Source organism: Dermacentor variabilis, chromosome 11 (genome assembly GCF_050947875.1).
Source record: "Dermacentor variabilis isolate Ectoservices chromosome 11, ASM5094787v1, whole genome shotgun sequence".
NCBI classification, from domain to species: domain Eukaryota; kingdom Metazoa; phylum Arthropoda; class Arachnida; order Ixodida; family Ixodidae; genus Dermacentor; species Dermacentor variabilis.
Window position 1 is genome coordinate 71232250 of NC_134578.1, and position 17744 is coordinate 71249993.

At 44.6% G+C, this 17744-nt stretch overlaps 1 protein-coding gene across 1 annotated transcript in view; it reads left to right on the forward strand.

The window, feature by feature from the left end:
* Positions 1–17251: 17251 nt before the first annotated feature.
* The window catches only part of LOC142563326 (anoctamin-4-like), a 66180-nt gene continuing 65687 nt past the window's right edge, over positions 17252–17744 (forward strand). Inside the window, exon 1 of the mRNA XM_075673885.1 lies at positions 17252–17262. Coding sequence (XP_075530000.1) covers positions 17252–17262 — 11 coding nt within the window. The remainder of the gene's footprint in view (positions 17263–17744) is intronic.

Here is a 17744-nt window from a genome sequence, read left to right on the forward strand (position 1 = left end):
GTTAGCTAAGGCCTGGGCAGTTGGGACCAATAATAAACGTCAATTCTTTCTGCATATACCAGACATTGTCAGATTCCGCCATGTTGGCTTTTTGGGCTACTCCGAGGCGGCGAAGCCAATCTGTCACCGAATGGAAAACAAACTTCAATACAATGCGGCAGTATCGCGGAATTTGATAACGTCCAAAGTAATATACGACGATGGCAAAATGCTAGTTGGCGCAATTAAATTAGAAAGACGACATGCATAATTGGAGATGGTTGGGAGCAGTCATCGTCATGCAGTGGGCATAAATTAGGCAATTCGTTGCGATGATGATCTGTCAGGAAAGCAAATAGTGCCAATTTAAGAAAACTATAACGTTCATAGTTTGAATTCTTTCGACTTCATATGGTACCCATGAATGCAAAGGCGTATTCCTTGTGTGGATACTAAAATTTAGGCATGGGATCAGCGTAAAATATAATAAAGCTTAACCTCCCATGAAAAGTTGGATGTGCAGATTGTGACAGCTCAGTGTCCTTGGCGTTCCGCACCTAAGCAGGAGTCACCGACACGATTTGCCGACCACGGCGGCCGCATTCCGATATCAGCACAATCCAAGAAATTTCCCTGCACCGCGATTTACGTGTACGTTAGACATCCTCAGCTCGTTGAAATCGTGACCGGTGACGAGGAAGCGGCAGGGCGTTCTTTATCTCATCGGCAGCACTCGGATAGCAGCATGCATTTTCGCCGTCATCCGAGGGGAGCAGACCTTGTTCACCGAAATCACGCTTGATAGCAGCACGATATCCCTGCGCAAGCGCTCCATCACGCGGCTGTTTTCATATTTCGCGGTCTTTCTTTGCAACCCGGCAAAAGGACTATGTGAGAGGTATCGTAAAGGAAACTATTCGATCGGTGGATTCGGAAAGTGCTCTACAAGTCTGCGTATCGTACTTGGAGTGCCAAGCGAATAATTAAAAAGTTGGGTTACAAAACTTAATAATTTAGTGAGCTATGGGGAAACAAAAAATTGTATGAGTTACTGTAGGATATTGCGAATAGTGTGCATTCGGTTCCATTCGCTTGCGGCGCGCCTTTCATTTTTAAGTTCTTGGCCTAAGGTATGTGGGACACACTGTATATGTAACCTCACGGCGACGACGACGGCGCCGATGACGGAAAAAATTCGCTTGGAGTGTCCGTATAATTGCTAACGCAATCAAACGAACTAGAAAGCGCATGCTTGATTCGTTCTTGCGTCGCTCTATGCAGGCATCCCGTGACGGCAAGACGAACTTCCTCAAGGTCCACGCTCCATGGGAGGTACTTATATGTTACGCAGAGAAGCTGCACCTTCGCATGCCCATCAAGGTACGCAAGGCTGTTGATGATTCATAGTCTCACTGCCTCTAAAGGTGCGTCCACGATAGCCGAGGGAACTGACGCGTAAAGCACGTCCGCGTGGAAGCCAAATTTTAAACACAACATACTTGAAGATAAAGCATTTCTCGAAACGTGAGGAGCACCACCGGCTCAGGTTATTTACAACAATTCTTCGATATGTATATCGCCAAATACTTAAAAAAAAAAGGCTACACTGCTGTCCGGAAACCGCCCCCTCGTCAGCTTTTCTATACAGCGTTTCTCTCAGCAGCTACTAAAAATATATATATATAAGGGAAAAGAAAGGGCGGTACTCGTCTTTGCTTCATCCTTTAGGCCATCGCTTGAATGTCGAGCTTCGAAAGCGGTATAACGGCTTTGGTATTCTGATACCGACAACTATCCGCCGTTCTATATGAGAATTGGGAAGGGAATATTTGATGTTGCCATCAAGAACAACTCGCAGAAATGTGCTCTGAGTACTGAGGTTGCTGTGGAAATTTTTGTGTTAGTGACAGGGGCACATGAACTAGAGTTCTGACTCAAGTGGAAAACAACGAACTGTCAAACTGTGCTTTTTCGCGTTAATTATTAATGCAATAACGTCGGAGAAGTCGTGAATATTCCCAAGGTCAGTGGTCAATTTGCTAGTGAAGGTATAGATGGACCTGTCACTTTAAACGATAGTATCATCTACATAGTAGAAAGATTGCCTGAATGTTTAGTTTAATAACTAAATTCAGGTCAGTAATACAGTCAGGTCAAAAAGTAAATCTGTAGGAATGAGGGCGAGTGTCGAGCAAGCTGGGTTAGGTGAGTAGTTATAATACGCAGCGTGGGGTATGGAACTTTGAAGAAGAGAGGCATGGAGTTGAGCTGCGACTAGCAGTTACAGAACATGTGATATTGCGTTTAATGTATGACCGATATGGAACAACCACAACAACAACAACAACAATAGTGCGTCTGGTGCTTGTCAGTTTTCCCTAACTGAGGCCACTTACGCGTTTTTTCACTAGGAGAGAAAACGTGGTTGTAAATTTCATTTCGGTGTGTCCAGCGAAAAGGACGTGCCAAGAAAAAGAGGAAAAAGAAAGCTAAGCAACGACGGAGCACGAAGCATACAGTAATAATAATACAGTAATACAGTAACATACAGTAATATACATACAGTAATAATACAGTAACAAGTAATAATGTGCGTATTTTACGTCTCGTGCCGTGTGCTCTATGTAACGTCTTAAAGCTTCCTTTTTTTGGTGCAGATAGGCGAGTGACTAAGAACTGAATGTGAGACAGAGAGTCTATTATTTCCTTTTTCTTCGTCCATCCGAGCTGCATAAGTATTCGAGAAGCTTAGTAACAGGCCCAAGTGTTGGCCGCTGCGTAGAATAGTCCGACTGTTTTCTTTCTGCTCTTAAAAGGACGCTAAAGTTCAATAATTGGTCGAAATAGATTTAAAGACTAGGCTTCTGTAATAACGAATTCGTCATTCGTAGGGAGAGCAGAGCTTTTGCAAAAGAGAAAATTGGGAAAATGGAAAATCGGAGTACCGCCGCCTGTCGTGGAAAAAGGTACCTTCCTTGTGACGTCACTACTGGCTGATTGACAAAACGGCACAGATAAATGTCACCTGGGGCATACCTAAACTCGTCTGTACTGGCGTGGCCGGTTCAAATTAAGGAGTAGAAGCGGAACCTTCGGCTGCAGTTTTGTGCGTCATAGAGTGAGACAATGGCACATAGAAGGCGATGTCAGGTTTTCAGAGTTTGTGTATTGTGCTTCTTTATTTCTCTTCCCCCACGTTTAGCCATTTTAGACGTTTTATATCATATGGCTTTTGCGTAATGTAACTGCTTGATATCACACGTCACATACGACAAGCGTCATCAATGCATGTCTGATTTGAATTTTGATGTGGCGCAATGTGTGCCGAGGTTTGTACAATGCGGAGGCATGGACAAGTGTATCGCAATGTGTAGCGCTACCGTTTGATTATCTTAGATATGCAAGTCGCTTGCCGTCAGTTGCTGCTAAGTTTTTGGCAAGGTGGCGCCACCTTCCACATCCCACTATGCAGTTTTGACATGCGAGAAATAAACTTGTTCGCTAACTCTGTTGCTTGGCTCTCGCAGAAGAGGGGCCGAATGGTGCCTTTTCCGACGCTTAAAGTTGGCGAGGGCGACTGTCCGGCACTGCCAGACGTCAAAGACGTGAGTAACACATCAAGTATCACAGAGGTTCTTGAAATACATCTGTGTAACAGAAGATGAGCAAAACGTGAACAAGGTGAATGCAGGAGCCAACGTTCCGACAAGTGGACTTGTCTTCTTCAAGACTTGAAGAAGACAAGTCAACTTGTCGAAACGTTGGCTCCTGCATTCACCTTGTTCACGTTTTGTTCATCGTCTTGAATTTGCATCTCCCGCATTCCCCGTCTTTTCTCTGGATCTGTGGAACAGGCCACACAATACAAGTTTTGTTAGAATAGCTTTTGAAGTTGCATTCTTTACTCTCCAAGTTGGTACAGTCATCTTATCTGTCCACAGTATGGAGGTGACAAGTCCACTAACACACGCAACGCACGTGTTAGGACTATGAAATGTGCCAATAATTGCGCCGGCCATAGCTCCTGCGACAATACAGAATGAAGAACAAAATACTTTCCTTACGGCTTAAGAACGTGACAAAATAATACAAGGACGTATCTTGAAAGCGATCTGCAGATGGCTCATACCATTGTGCATCCCGTGTTCGTGCCGCTCAGTTTGCGTTGAAGCGATAGACAGCACGAAGGTCTTCGCTCGCTGCTGCTGGTGCGCTTCATCGCGCCAGTACTTGTTCAGCTCGTGCCCGGCTCTCTGCAGCGACTTCGGGCTCGGTCGAATCGTGGTTGGCGTGCCGCCGCTTGCACTGCTGCTTCGTTCTTCTCGCAAGGCGCTCGGCAACTCGTGCACAAGAGTAACCCGGTACCTCCGTAGCGCGAGCACAACCCGCAGCAACCGCAAGAGGAGGCCAACTCAGCGCACTTCGCGTACCCTCCACCTCTGCGAAGCTTCGCCTCTTTTCTCCTTCCCCGCTTCGCTCAACGCCACCTAGACTTTCGGCGGCGTTGGTTTATCGCGCGCTCCTTCGTATTTGCCCCAGCGCGCGATTCCCTTCTCCTCGGCCAGGTGCCTTCCTCCTCTGCTTCCTTCCCGGCTTCACACAACCCCTCGACGGCTCTAAGTGCCCCTAGCCATTTACGCTTGTGCGTAGAAAAATCGCCTTGATCTTAGAATTCAATCTGGGACCAACGCCTTTTCAGAAGAATAGCAGCTTGGGCTTGTTGGTTTTCCAGCCTGGTGTTAACAGCGCAAAACCTAGACGGGACACGAGACGGGAAGACGACACCACAAGCGCTTGTGGTGTCGTCTTCTCCTCTCGTGTCCCGTCTACGTTTTGCGCTGTTAACATCTTTTTTGAAGCGGCCATTAGACAGCGTACGGAATTGTTCTGCAACTCGAACCTGAGGAATACATACTGCACATCCAGTATTTCCGGCTGACTTGCTCACTCTGTGGATGAATAAACGAATGGACCGATGAAGGAACGGACCGAATGGATCGAATGGATGGATGGGTGGGTGGAGCTCTCGTCCCCTGTGCTTCTTCAGTGTTTTCTGCGTCGTCACTTTGCGCCGTGATTTCGAACAATGGTAGGGGTAGCCTCTTTGAAACTGTGCGTTGGCCATCGGCAGCAAGCGCTTACCTATTGCGGTTGTTTTCACTTGCCTTAATATGACGCCGCTAGAGGGAGAGACGCTGCGAAGGTTAAACTTTCTTTGTAATAGCAGTCACTGTCTAGGTTGGAGGAGTGCTTAACATTACTGTCTTCGAACAAGGCTCGAATCATTGCAGTCTTGAAAACATTTCTAGCTACCATCGACTGCAAACGGCTCCATACGTATCACGTATCCGGGCCCCTAACACACCTTTCGATGTCCGCAGCTCGAAGAAGGCTCGACAGAACTAGAAGTTGAAGCAAAGCCAACCAAACTGCACACCCTGTGGGCCAAGCTGTGGACACCGTTCCCCTACGACAAGAAACTCATACCGGACGACAAGCAGTTCTTCACGGCCGAGTTTGTGTGCGAGCGAGAGCCCATGTGAGTAGTCAGGGTATAGAGATGCTTGTCGACAAGTTGCTTGCGCTCCTCCTCCTCCCACCCACAATGGGTGACACGCCGCCGGGTTCGAGAAGGCTTGTAGACCGTAGTGATACTTCTGCCAGTCACAGGAACTCCGTGCATCGCTGCAGCTGAGCATACCAACCCAACCCTGAGCTCGTCTGCTTTAAGGAGTGGTGACATGAAATTGTGGACTGCACTTTTGCGCTAAATGGAGGCCTCGGACCTAAGAACTCTAGAAAAAGATAGTGGCGAACCTCAGAGGACCGTTCTAAAAAATTTAATATATTAGCTTTTCTAGGGCGAGGTTTGGTTTCGTATCCCTCAAAGTGAGTGTATTGTGATCTCGTGACGCAAAACGTCACGTGGGATCTGGACATGGTGACGTTTCGGCACTCTCTCCGGGTCGCTCGGCCGTCGGTTATGCGCCGGACCTCGTGACAAATGGTGGCGTAGGAAGGGACCGATGTGCTGCTCCCACGTGATAACCTTCTGCATCCTGGCGTCATGAAACAGGCGCCTCCTGAGAAATCAAACCGAAACTCGCCGTAGAAAAGCTATTATACACTAAATTATTTGGGCTGCCCTGAGGCGCTAGTGACTATTTGTTCGAGACTTTCGATGTTATGAGCCTTGTTTAAGGAAAGACAAATAAGAAGTTTAAAAAATATCATGTGAGAACTGCTTTATTGGCCGTGACACTGCAACAGCAAGCGCTCGACCGCAACGACCCCCCATAACCTGCCCACAAAAGATGGAAGGGGTTGACATCATGAAACAACGCCGTCTCCAGGACAATTTAGTGATCGATATTCTATGAAGCTTTTCGACCTGAGACTTCTGATGTATACTTTTTTCGTATCGGTTATTTCAGAGGCTACTTGAAAGGCACAGTCTAAACCGACGTTCTTCAACAAGTCTCGCATCTCAGAAACATTAAAAGGAAGATAGAAAGCCTTACTGAGCTCAGCTGCATTGGTAAATTTTGCTTCTGTAACAGAAAAATTACCATTTTACCGTGATAGTGGGTAGGAGAGCCATAAAAAGCGCATAGACGAAAGACGGGTGCCCATGCCCCCCCCTATGTTCCAGCAGTAACGCGCCGTGACATAATTGAAACTGACACCGTCTGCTCTGGTGTAATGACTTGTTTGTTGGTAAGAAGGACGATGTAGTAAGATAGCTAAACTAAGAACTCAACCTAGGAACCTACGAAATCATATAATGCGCCACAATGGCCTAAAACCGACCAAGCGCACTAAAATCCGTGATGTCACACTTATAGTTACGTTTCGGCCAGAAATTCAAACCTGAAAAACTTGGCATTCATTCGCTTTAGCAATAACCAACCTTTCTTCGCCGAGTCAAAGTTTGGACATGAGTAGTTTACCTGTCTAAACAGTTTTATTATTATTCTTGGGCATCCCCTTTTCGGAGTGACATAGAAACCCAGTGCTGCACTCCGCATAGTTGACGGGGTTGCGATCGAGTCGAGGTGCATTTTTGAATGCGGGGAAGGATTTATCTCCCACGTCCCTGAGTACAGTTTGCTTTCGGCTTATGTTCAGCTCAGAAATTGACACCAAATAGAAAATTATTTGAGCGGCATTTGCATGTTACCGCTCAGAAACACCAAGTTGGTTACCTTCGTGAGGGACTTGGTAAGCCAGAAAAAAGAATGAAAATGATAGACGGGTGGCGACGCCGTTGTAATGTTACTGCGCCAGTAGGCCGTGACGTCATGTACTTTGACGGTGTCTACTTGCTCCTAGTTAATTCTGTTACTGGAAAAAATTCATTACATCATATGCTAAAACAGGCGAAGGCTGAAGTCGGCAACTTTCAAGAGTTTTTACTGAGCGACAACCGCCCAATTAGTAAAAAAAAGACGATTCGTTTATAAGTCATGAAATTGCACCTACCTGACAGCGCTGTGCTTCCGGCGCTAAATTTTAAATTAAACGTGACTTTCATTTTTTTAATGAACAACATATTGCGGCAAAGTTAAGGAACTGTGCTTTACCAGTATAAATTGATTTAGTGTATATATTCAGTGTCCCTTTAAACGGTTTAGTATAACTCCGATATATTAGTGGCAGAACCGATCAATCCTGCCCCCGCGTCTGTGCAGGTACCTGATGGAATACAAGGAGACCTTCTTCTCACAAGCCATTCGAAGCCGGATAGCGTGGGAGGTGCTCATGAGGACTGCATACGAAGACAAAGAAAGTCAAAGAGGTTATAAAAACTTCCCATAAAGCCGCGCATGCAAGCTTCCGGTTGATTGCAGGAGGATTCAGAAGACCCTACGTGCTGTTTCGGCAAGCATACCTAATCAAAGCGGAAAAAATAAACCATGGAGTAACCTATTAAACTTACTCTGGAGGTGCTATCGTTAAAGTATCATAGCAAGGATGGTCAGTGTTTGGATGTGTCTTGATGCTTGTTGCTTCATCGCGATGTCCTTGTGACTGTATTTGCTACGATGTGTCTGGCTGCATTATCTGAAAGTGAAACGCGATCATATTCTTATAAACGCAGGAAACAATAGGACTCTGCTCGCATCTATAATCCATTGCCAAACCATTGCCCATGTCAGTAGCCATTGCACCTGCCAATCCAGATGCACATTGCTGCATATATAACGCAACATAATGTTGAAATTTCGTTAAATTTTGTTGAAAATCTGTTAACTGATAGATTACTTTGAAGCCAGAAAGACAAAGTTTAGGCAAATCCACGCGTTGACCATCGTTCCCGTTCTGACTGAGCGGCAATGCTTCCACCTTCCTGGACACTACACTCTTAGGCAAAGTTACACCCTTTGGCTTGCCCCTTCTGCCACACAACAATAATCGTTATCTGCGTTGATGCGTTTCCTTTCTTTAACGCTGCGAGCCCAGTACTTTCCAGTAACGAACGGCAGGCGCGTTATCAGCATAGAACAGTTTACACCCTTTGGAGTGCCCCTTCTGATAACGCGCGTGCCGTTCCTTACTGGAAAGTTCCGGGCTCGCAGCGTTAGAGAAAGGAAACGCATCAAGGCAGATAACGATTATTGTTGTGTGGCAGAAGGGGCAAGCCAAAGGGTGTAACTTTGCCTAAGAGTGTAGCGCCAAAATTTCCACTAGTATGTTTTGTCAGAAAACCTAATTTTAAAGAAACTTGAGAAGGCCGAACAATGCCAGATGCATTGGGAGAAGTGTGATGGAAGTCAGGTGTCACTTCAGGCTTTGCAGTTTTTGTTTACGGAGTATCAGTTGCTATCATAATTGGGAGGCACCGGTCAGGAGGTTTCACGGAGAGTGACGTCAGTATTTCTTATTGCAGCATTTCATGGGCATAAATATACACGAAAAACATGGACCCATACTTAAAAGCAAAACACTGTAAATGGTAAACTGTAAAGGTAAACTGTGAAATGGTAAACACTGTAAAGACGAAAATGAAGCACCTGCTATGTGCTTCATGAAAATGGGAAGTCGTGAAATTGTGCGCTTATATAAATCGTAACGGACACCGACACCAAGCCTTTTGTCAGTAATCGTAAAGCAAAAACTTTTGAATTTTGTTATTTGTCTACCAGCGACAACAGTGTTAGGAGAGGGATGGCACCTCACAGCTTCAGTAGACAATGTTTTAGGCGAGTGTATTTTTTCTTTCTCGTAACCAGTTGGTACTGGACTTTTAATTCCAGAAATTAACCAGTGTTTAAGCCGAATGTCTTTTCTTTTTGTTTTATGGCCACAGGCATACACAAGCTACTCAACGACGACGTCTACTTGCAAGCCTACCCTTTGCATGACGTAAGAGGAGGACATCTTAGAACCTGAACATGCATAGGCTCTGTACATTTGCGGGCTATTTTTTGTTCTTTGTATTACTCTCACCTTTTCTTTATAAATACGTGTACGAAATGTAGTGTATCTGGATATTATTGCACATATAATGTAGTGTTTTATTAAGGCAAACTGTTTCAGGGCGAAGCAGGACGGAGGGACACACAAGAGACGAGGAGGAGTGCTTCTGTGTTCCTGTCTCCTGCTTCGCGCTGCACCACTTAACGTTATGGGACACCAACTAGCCTAAACCACTACTCTTCCAAGTAGAATGCTCATCTAACCTGCATGAGTAACTTTGTGGAATTAAGTTACACTTCTGTTACGCTTTCGTTCCTTTTGTGACATTAACATTTATTGTTACAGGCTTGACTGTGAAATGCGAAAGTTTTGTGATAATATTATGCGCGGCAAGAAAGCTTCGCTAAGCAACTTGGTTTTTATTTTTTCATTTTCATTTTTCATTTCTTTTGTATCACCTTTTAGGACCAGAAGGGGGGGGGGTTACATAAGGGGTAAGATATACATAAAATAAAGGAAATATCTCTAACCGTCGTAAAATACACAAGTAGTTTGTTTATTATATCTCCTTGTTATATATCACTATATATCACTATATATATATATATATATATATATATATATATATATATATATATATATATATATATATATATATATATATATATATATTATCACTATATATATTATATCACTAGTCTACATGCTACGTCATATTTAATATCCAGCTTTGACCGTGCTCCCTCATATTGTTTTAGTACTGCCAATGTTGGGTAGGTGAGGCATGTGAAGTCGGTGAAACGTGAAGCTGCATTTTCTCTTGTAAACCTCTGCCTTCTTCTTTCGTATAAGAACTGGAGTGCGGGAATTCGGACTCTAAGCTGGTGATATTCGCGGCGACTAGTTCTCGCGGAGTTGCGTTGCCGCCATTCCAGCAGTGAGTCGTGTTACAGGACATTTCGTTACGCGAGAATGGAAGTTGGTGGTCGAGAACACGGCCCCGAAATCAGTGATCCCAGCAAACGCTCCTGCATCTTGAAATGACTTTTATTCTTCCGGACATGCGATATTAACCGTGTTCTGAAGGTACTTCGTTGCAATACTTCCAGCGCTGATTTTTCACCATCTTCTCAACGAGTATCTTTTGATTGCGCTGCTCCTTCTGAACGACGCAGCATCGAGTTAGTGAAACTTCACTCTCTCTTTTCAACTCAATAACGCGCCTTCCGCAACAACTTACTTGAAAAATACCTTAATTATCGTACACCAGATATAGGCACCTTTGGTGTAGCCAGGAATTTCTTTCTGGGGAGGGCGGCTGGGAGCGTGCACTTGATTGCAGAAGGGGAGTGGCAGCAGGTGTGTGTCACGTCTTTGCACGCCATATATCCTGGCATACATTTGCACTAATTGCACAGGGTCCCATCGGGACAGGAACCTTCGATCCTCTCAAAGAAGTTCCCACAGATAGGAGGGTAAGTTCGCTCAACTTGCTACAGTAATAGACAATTCAACGAAGCACAGAATCAAGCTTGGCTCTAGGAATTGCTATTTAGGAGCTTTCTTTTTTGAGGGTGTATACAGCAGTATACTCTGACAGGGAATTCAGCCCAAATTAAAAGTCAGATCTTTTATTGCTGAATTCCTGATTCTTCGAAGACATGACATATAGATGACGTCAGTCTCAGTCGTCACAAACTTTCGCGGCTATGTTGCGTATTTGGCTCCTCTGTCTCTCCGCTATAAAGATGTACTGTATTATCACGCGTTGGTTTTGCTTCTTGTCAATTTCGTTTTTATCGAATAAGCGCAGTTATCTACTTGTCAGCCGAAGAAAAGCGAGCCTACAGTGTCATAAATTTATTTGAACGTCGTTGCCAAATCTACAGCGAGGATCCTTATCAGACTGTACGGACATCGCGAAGAGTGTTAGACATTCTCTGGTGTACGGAATCACCAGGGTCACTCTAGAATGTAGAGCGATTAATGTATAAATGACGGACGCCCTTTTCCCATGAGATTCGACGATCAATAAAATAAAGATGAGCTTTTACTTGCAAAACCACCATCTGATTATGAGGTACGCCGTAGCGGGGACTCCGGAATAATTTGGACAACCTGGGATTCTTTAACGTGTGCCGTAATCTAAGCACACGGGTGTTTTGGCAATTCGGCCCCATCGAAATGCAGCCACCGTGGCCGGGTTTCGATCCCGCGACCTCGTGCTTAACAGCCCAACACCATAGCCACTAAGCAACCACGACGGGTAAGGATCGATGGATGTGCCCACAGCTGTCGTTGTAGTTTGAGCGAAAGCTCATATTTCTGGGCACAAGCGCGCCTAATAAACCGGTAAATTCTCAGCTCACTATTGAGGCCGCGTTTGACTTTCCCCCTTCATTCCACAAAGTGACAATGTCTTGTCGCTCTGGTGTGTAATTTTATTGTTGCACACTAAGTTATTATCGTAAACCATCAGGTAGTACACTTTCCTCCCAAGTTAGGGCTTTCATCCCGAAAAAAAAAATATTCGTTTGTAGATATGCTTCTGTGCAATAAATTTCACGTATCTTTTCTCCCTTTCCAATACAGCTGCTTTACAGTGAATGGGCCCGCGCGGCAGCATGGTACAAACAACAGCCGTTGGGACTCATCAGGTTTGGCATTTTCTGGCGATTTTGGGCTTTGCGTGACGCTTCAGCATTGGTCATCTGATGCTCTGGAATACACTCACCTCTAATTTTTACAGGCATCAGAGGGAATCTGCATTGATTACGGATGTGCGGTCTTCGTGTTGTGACACTCTACATTCGCTGCACCGCCTTTACGCTGTCACCACTCACGAAATTACATCATAAATGGGGAAACACTGCGCAAGTATAGCCTCGTGCCCTGCTGCGACAAAATAATAAGCCTTTTTTTCGGGAACGTGGTGATGAGACTCCCTTGGGAGTCATGCTTAAATGAACAGCCGAGCATTCCTTGGTTTCACCATGAAGCTCCTCCATGCTGTGTTGCCTATTCTGTGTGCTTATCACGTAGTTAGAACCAAACATTAGAAATAAAGTGGTACAGCTTGAACAAGTGAGATCAACGCCGTATCTTTCGTATCCGTCTTGAGTTGCTCATTGAAGTGCGATTAATTGCGTTAAATTATGCAAAGTTTTCAGTATTAATTTTAGGGCATAAATTACATTTGACAAGTTGTAAATCCCGCTCATAAGCACACAAATGAAGTTGATTCCATGTGGTCAGAATTTTCGTGACTGTTTTTTTTTTCTAAGCTCGGAATGTCCACGAAATATATAGAAATGACATCAGTGCACGCTTCCGTGTCTGTATTGCAGCTCCCTCAACCGTGTTTCTAAACAACAAAGCCATATAAACATAAAAAACCAACTATGAACAAAGGCGACATGGTCTACGGAACGTGACCAATAGATATGACGTCAATACAGTTTTCTCGGCCCCCTGCAAATTGTCTGTCATGTGCCTTATGATAAATAGGAAACTTAAACAGGGTGGCAAAAAAAGAAAAAAAAAATGATTGCGGCGTTATACATGTGTCCCCCTTTTGGGCCTTCTAACATTGGTATAGTTTATCAAATTCCACTTAAGCGCTGGAAAACTTACATTGGACAGAGCGGCAGGTGTAATGCTATTAGACTGAAAAAACACAAGCAATCACTTCCCAACCCTAATGCTTCACATCTAGCGTCTCATTGTTTCAACTGCGGTTGCAAACGTTTGTTTGAAGACACAAAAATCCTTTCAAGACACAAATGCCAAACCACGCGGGAAATAATCGAGGCATTTCGCATCAAAAGATTAGGAGAGACTTGCGTTAGCCACGCATCATTGTCTCTGTTAGAATGCCAGTTTCAGTATCTTCACAGCACGTGTGTTAGTCTCAAGTAGTGTCTGCTTGTTGTTTGGATTTCGGCTTCATTACCTCTTGATATGTTTAACTGATGCTTTAGACCTTGTCATGTTCATATGCTGTGGTATTTGCAATCACCTTAATATATGTTGCGGTGCAGCGGTGGTGCAGAGGTAGAACATCCGCCTCGCATGCAAGAGAACCCTGGTTCGAATCCCGGTGTCGCGCAGTTTTCTACCGGATTAAAAAATCCGCGTATTAATAAATTTGCATCAACAGGCCTGAAGTGCGGCCTGATCCCGGTGACCAGAACCGTTAATGCACTCCTTCACCTGAGCAGGATTGGCCACCCTGGTGCAGTACTTGGCCACAACCTCCAAAATGAGTACAACAATCAAACCCCGGCCCTCAGTCTCCAGCAGTTGTGAAACAACTGATGACGGCGGCGATCAGACTTGTGACGCAGCAGAGGATGTTAAGAATACCTGGGTCCGGACAGGCCACCATCTGAATCTGGCAATGTTTAACGCTAGAACGTTATCTGGTGAGGCGAGTCTAGAAGTGCTATTGGAGAAATTAACGGCGTTCAGCAAATGAGATATAGTAGGGCTCAGTGAGGTTAGGAGGACAAAAAAAGCATATACAGTGCTAAAAAGCGAGCACGTCCTGTCCTACCGGGGCTTAGCGGAGAGACGAGAATTGGGAGTCAGAATTTTTATTAATAAGGACATAGCTGGCAACATACAGGAATCCTGTAGCATTAACGAGAGGGTGGCAGGTGTTGTTGTGAAACTTAACTGAAGGTCGTACAGGTGTACGCCCCTACATCCAGTCATGATGTCCAGGAAGTCCAAAGCTTCTATGAAGACGTGGAATCGGCGATGGGTAAGGTCGAAACAAAATACACTGTACTGATGGGCGACTTCAATGCCAAGGTAGGCAAGAAGCAGGCTGGAGAAAACTCAGGGGGGAACATGGCATAGGCTCTAGGAATAGCAGAAGAGAGTTATTAGTAGACCTTCCAGAACAGAATAATATGCGGGTAATGAATACCTTCTTCTACCAACGGAATAGCCGAAAAGTGGACATGGAGGAGCCCGAATGATGAGACTAGAATTGAGATAGACTTTGTACTCTGCGCTAACCCTGGCATAACACAAGATGTGGACGTGCTCGGCAAGGTGCGCTGCAGTGACCATAGGGTGGCAAGAACTCGAATTAGCCTAGACTTGAGGAGGGAGCGCAAGAAACTGGTACATTAGAAGTCGATCAATGAATGAGCGGTAAGAGGGAGAATAGAGCAATAACTGGTCAAGCTACAGAACAGATATTCGGATTTAACTCCGAAAGAGGACCTTAGTATTGCAGCAATGAAAGACAATCATATGGGGATCACTAAGGAGTGTACAATAGAAGTCGGTGGTAACTCTGTTAGGCAGGATACCAGTAAACTATCGCAGGAGACGGAAGATCTGATCAAGAAACGCCAATGTATGAAAGCCTCTAACCCTACAGCTAGAATAGAACTGGGAGAACTTTCGAAGTTAATCAACAAGCGTAAGACAGCTGACGTAGGGAAGTACAATATGGATAGAATTGAACATGCTCTCAGGAACGGAGGAAGCCTAAAAACAGTAAAGAAGAAACTAGGAATAGGCAAGGATCAGATGTATGCGTTAAGAGACAAAGCCGGCAATATCATTACTAATATGGATGAGATAGTTCAACTGGCTGAGGAGTTCTATAGTAATTTGTACAATACCAGTGGTTAGTCTAGAGGAATTTTACATCCCACAAGTAACGCTGGAAGAAGTAAAGGAAGCCATGGAAGCTGTGCAAAGGGGGAAGGTAGCTGAGGAGGATCAGGTAACAGCAGATTTGTTGAAGGATGGTGGTCAGATTGTTCTAGAGAAACTGGCCACCCTGTATACGCAATGCCTCATGACCTCGAGCGTACCGGAACCTTGGAAGAACGGTAACATAATCCTAATTCATAAGAAAGGGGACGCCAAAGACTTGAAAATTATAGACCGATCAGCTTACTGCCCGTTGCCTACAAAGTATTTACTAAGGTAATCGCAAATATAATCAGGAACACCTTAGACTTCTATCAACGAAAGGACCAGGCAGGATTTCGTAAAGGCTACTCAACAATAGACCATATTCACACTATCAATCAGGTGATAGAGAAATGTGCGGTATATGACCAACCCTTATATATAGCTTTCATTCATTACGAGAAAGCGTTTGATTCAGTCGAAACCTCAGCAGTCATGGAAGCATTACAGGATCAGGGTGTAGACGACCCATTTTAAAAACACTGAAAGATCGCTATAGCTGCTCCACAGCCACAGTAGCCCGACATAAAGAAAGCAACAAAATCCCAATAAATAAATGCATCAGGCACGGAGGGAAGATTTCTCCAGTGATATTCACAACGTGTTTAGAAGACGTATTCAGAAACCTGGATTCGGAAGAATTGGGGTTAAGAGGTAATGGAGAATACCTTAGTAACTTGCGTTTCGCTGATGGTATTGCCTTGCTTAGTAACTCAGGTGATCAATTGCAATGCATGCTCACTGGCATGAAGAGGCAAAGCCGAAGGGTGGGTCTAAAAGTTAATCTGCAGAAAACTATAGTAATGTTTAACAGTCTCGGAAGATAACAGCAGTTTACGATAGGTAGCGAGGCACTGGAAGTGATAAGGAAATACATCTACTTAGGGCAGGTAGGGACGGCGGATCCGGATCATGAGACTAAAAAATCAGAAGAATAAGAATGAGCTGGGGTGCGTTTGGCAGGCATTCTCAGATCATGAACAGCAGGTTGCCATTATCCCTCAAGAGAAAAGTTTATAACAGCAGTGTGTTACCAGTACTCACGTACGGGCAAAAACCTGGAGGCTTACGAGAAGCGCTCTACCTAAATTGAGGATGATGCAATGAGCCATGGAAAGAAGAATGATGGGTGTAACGTTAAGGGATAAGAAAAGAGCAGATTGGGTGAGGGAATAAACGGGAGTTAATGATATCTTAGTTGAAATGAAGAAAAGGAAATGGGGGGGGGGAATGGGCAGGACATGTAATCAGGAGGGAAGATAACCGATGGTTATTACGGGTTACGGACAACATGGGCACAATTAGCACATGACCGGGGTAGTTGGAGAAGTATGGGAGAGGCATTTGCCCTGCAGTGGGCGTAAGCAGGCTGATGATGATGATGATGATGATGATGATGATGATGATGATGATGATGATGATGATGATGATGATGTATGGGTTTAGTTTCAATAAATATGTAGTTGAGAGTTAGCGCTCGACCTGTCTGGCTCTAGTCTCTGTCCGTGTCACTTCACGCTACAATCCAAGATCATGTTATCCCACTGAAACCTACAACGAACTAGGCCGCGTGCTACACGTACGGCATTTCTTCCCAGAATTCAACGCGCGATTTGCGCGTTTGGCATGATTCCGCTCGTGAAAGCAAGGACAGAACGACGTCATGAGAAGAGGTTGCCTAGCGATGGCTGAATGCATGACATCGTGGTGCCTCCTGTTCTTTTTTCATCATGCACGACGAAATCATGCTGAAATCATCATGCTGAACGACGAAATCTCAAAAGTCGTACCCGCAACGACTCGATATATGTAGCGGTTTTCGACAGTAAAACGGTGTGCTTTCTATATAATATTGTATTACATTGAATAATTACGCTGAGCAATGATGCCATTCTTAACGGTAAACTGCGAATGCCTTATATTCTGCAGTCCTTACTCCTTTATACAAAGAGATGCCCCTCTCGCTCATTGCTTTCGGGATCTTGTCTTGCAGACGATATTTTGGCGAGAAGACCGGCCTTTATTTTGCCTGGCTAGGCTTCTACACGTCCATGCTATTCCTCCCAGCGGCACTAGGACTACTGACCACATTCGTCGGCGTCCTCGGAATGACCACGAATACGCCCACGTAAGCATGGGTGGAAGGTGGGAATTGAACGTGACAGCTTGCATGGTTTGCAGTGCAGTTTGGGGTGCACTATTAGTAGTAGTAGTAGTAGTAATAGTAGTAGTAGTAGCAGTAGTAGTAGTAGTAGTAGTAGTAGTAGTAGTAGTAGTAGTAGTAGTAGTAGTAGTAGTAGTAGTAGTAGTAGCAGCAGAAGTAGTAGTAGTAGGGGCAAATTCGGGCAATGAACACTTTAACAAAATTCTGAACCCTTTGGGGTTTGTCGTGTCCTTAAACAATGATCATTATCTAGGTTGCGTGCCTACCTTGGCGCTGAGCACCAGGCAAATTTAGGTCACAAGCTCATAGTTAATGTTTTCAAGAAAAAAGAATGCCAACAATAAGTGTATGTATTATTAAAAGCAGAAAGGTAGCATTAGGAACAACTAGCAAAACAGCTTCTTCGAAAACTGAAGGCTCTTCGGAACATGTAAGGTCATGTATTATTATACACTGCATAGAA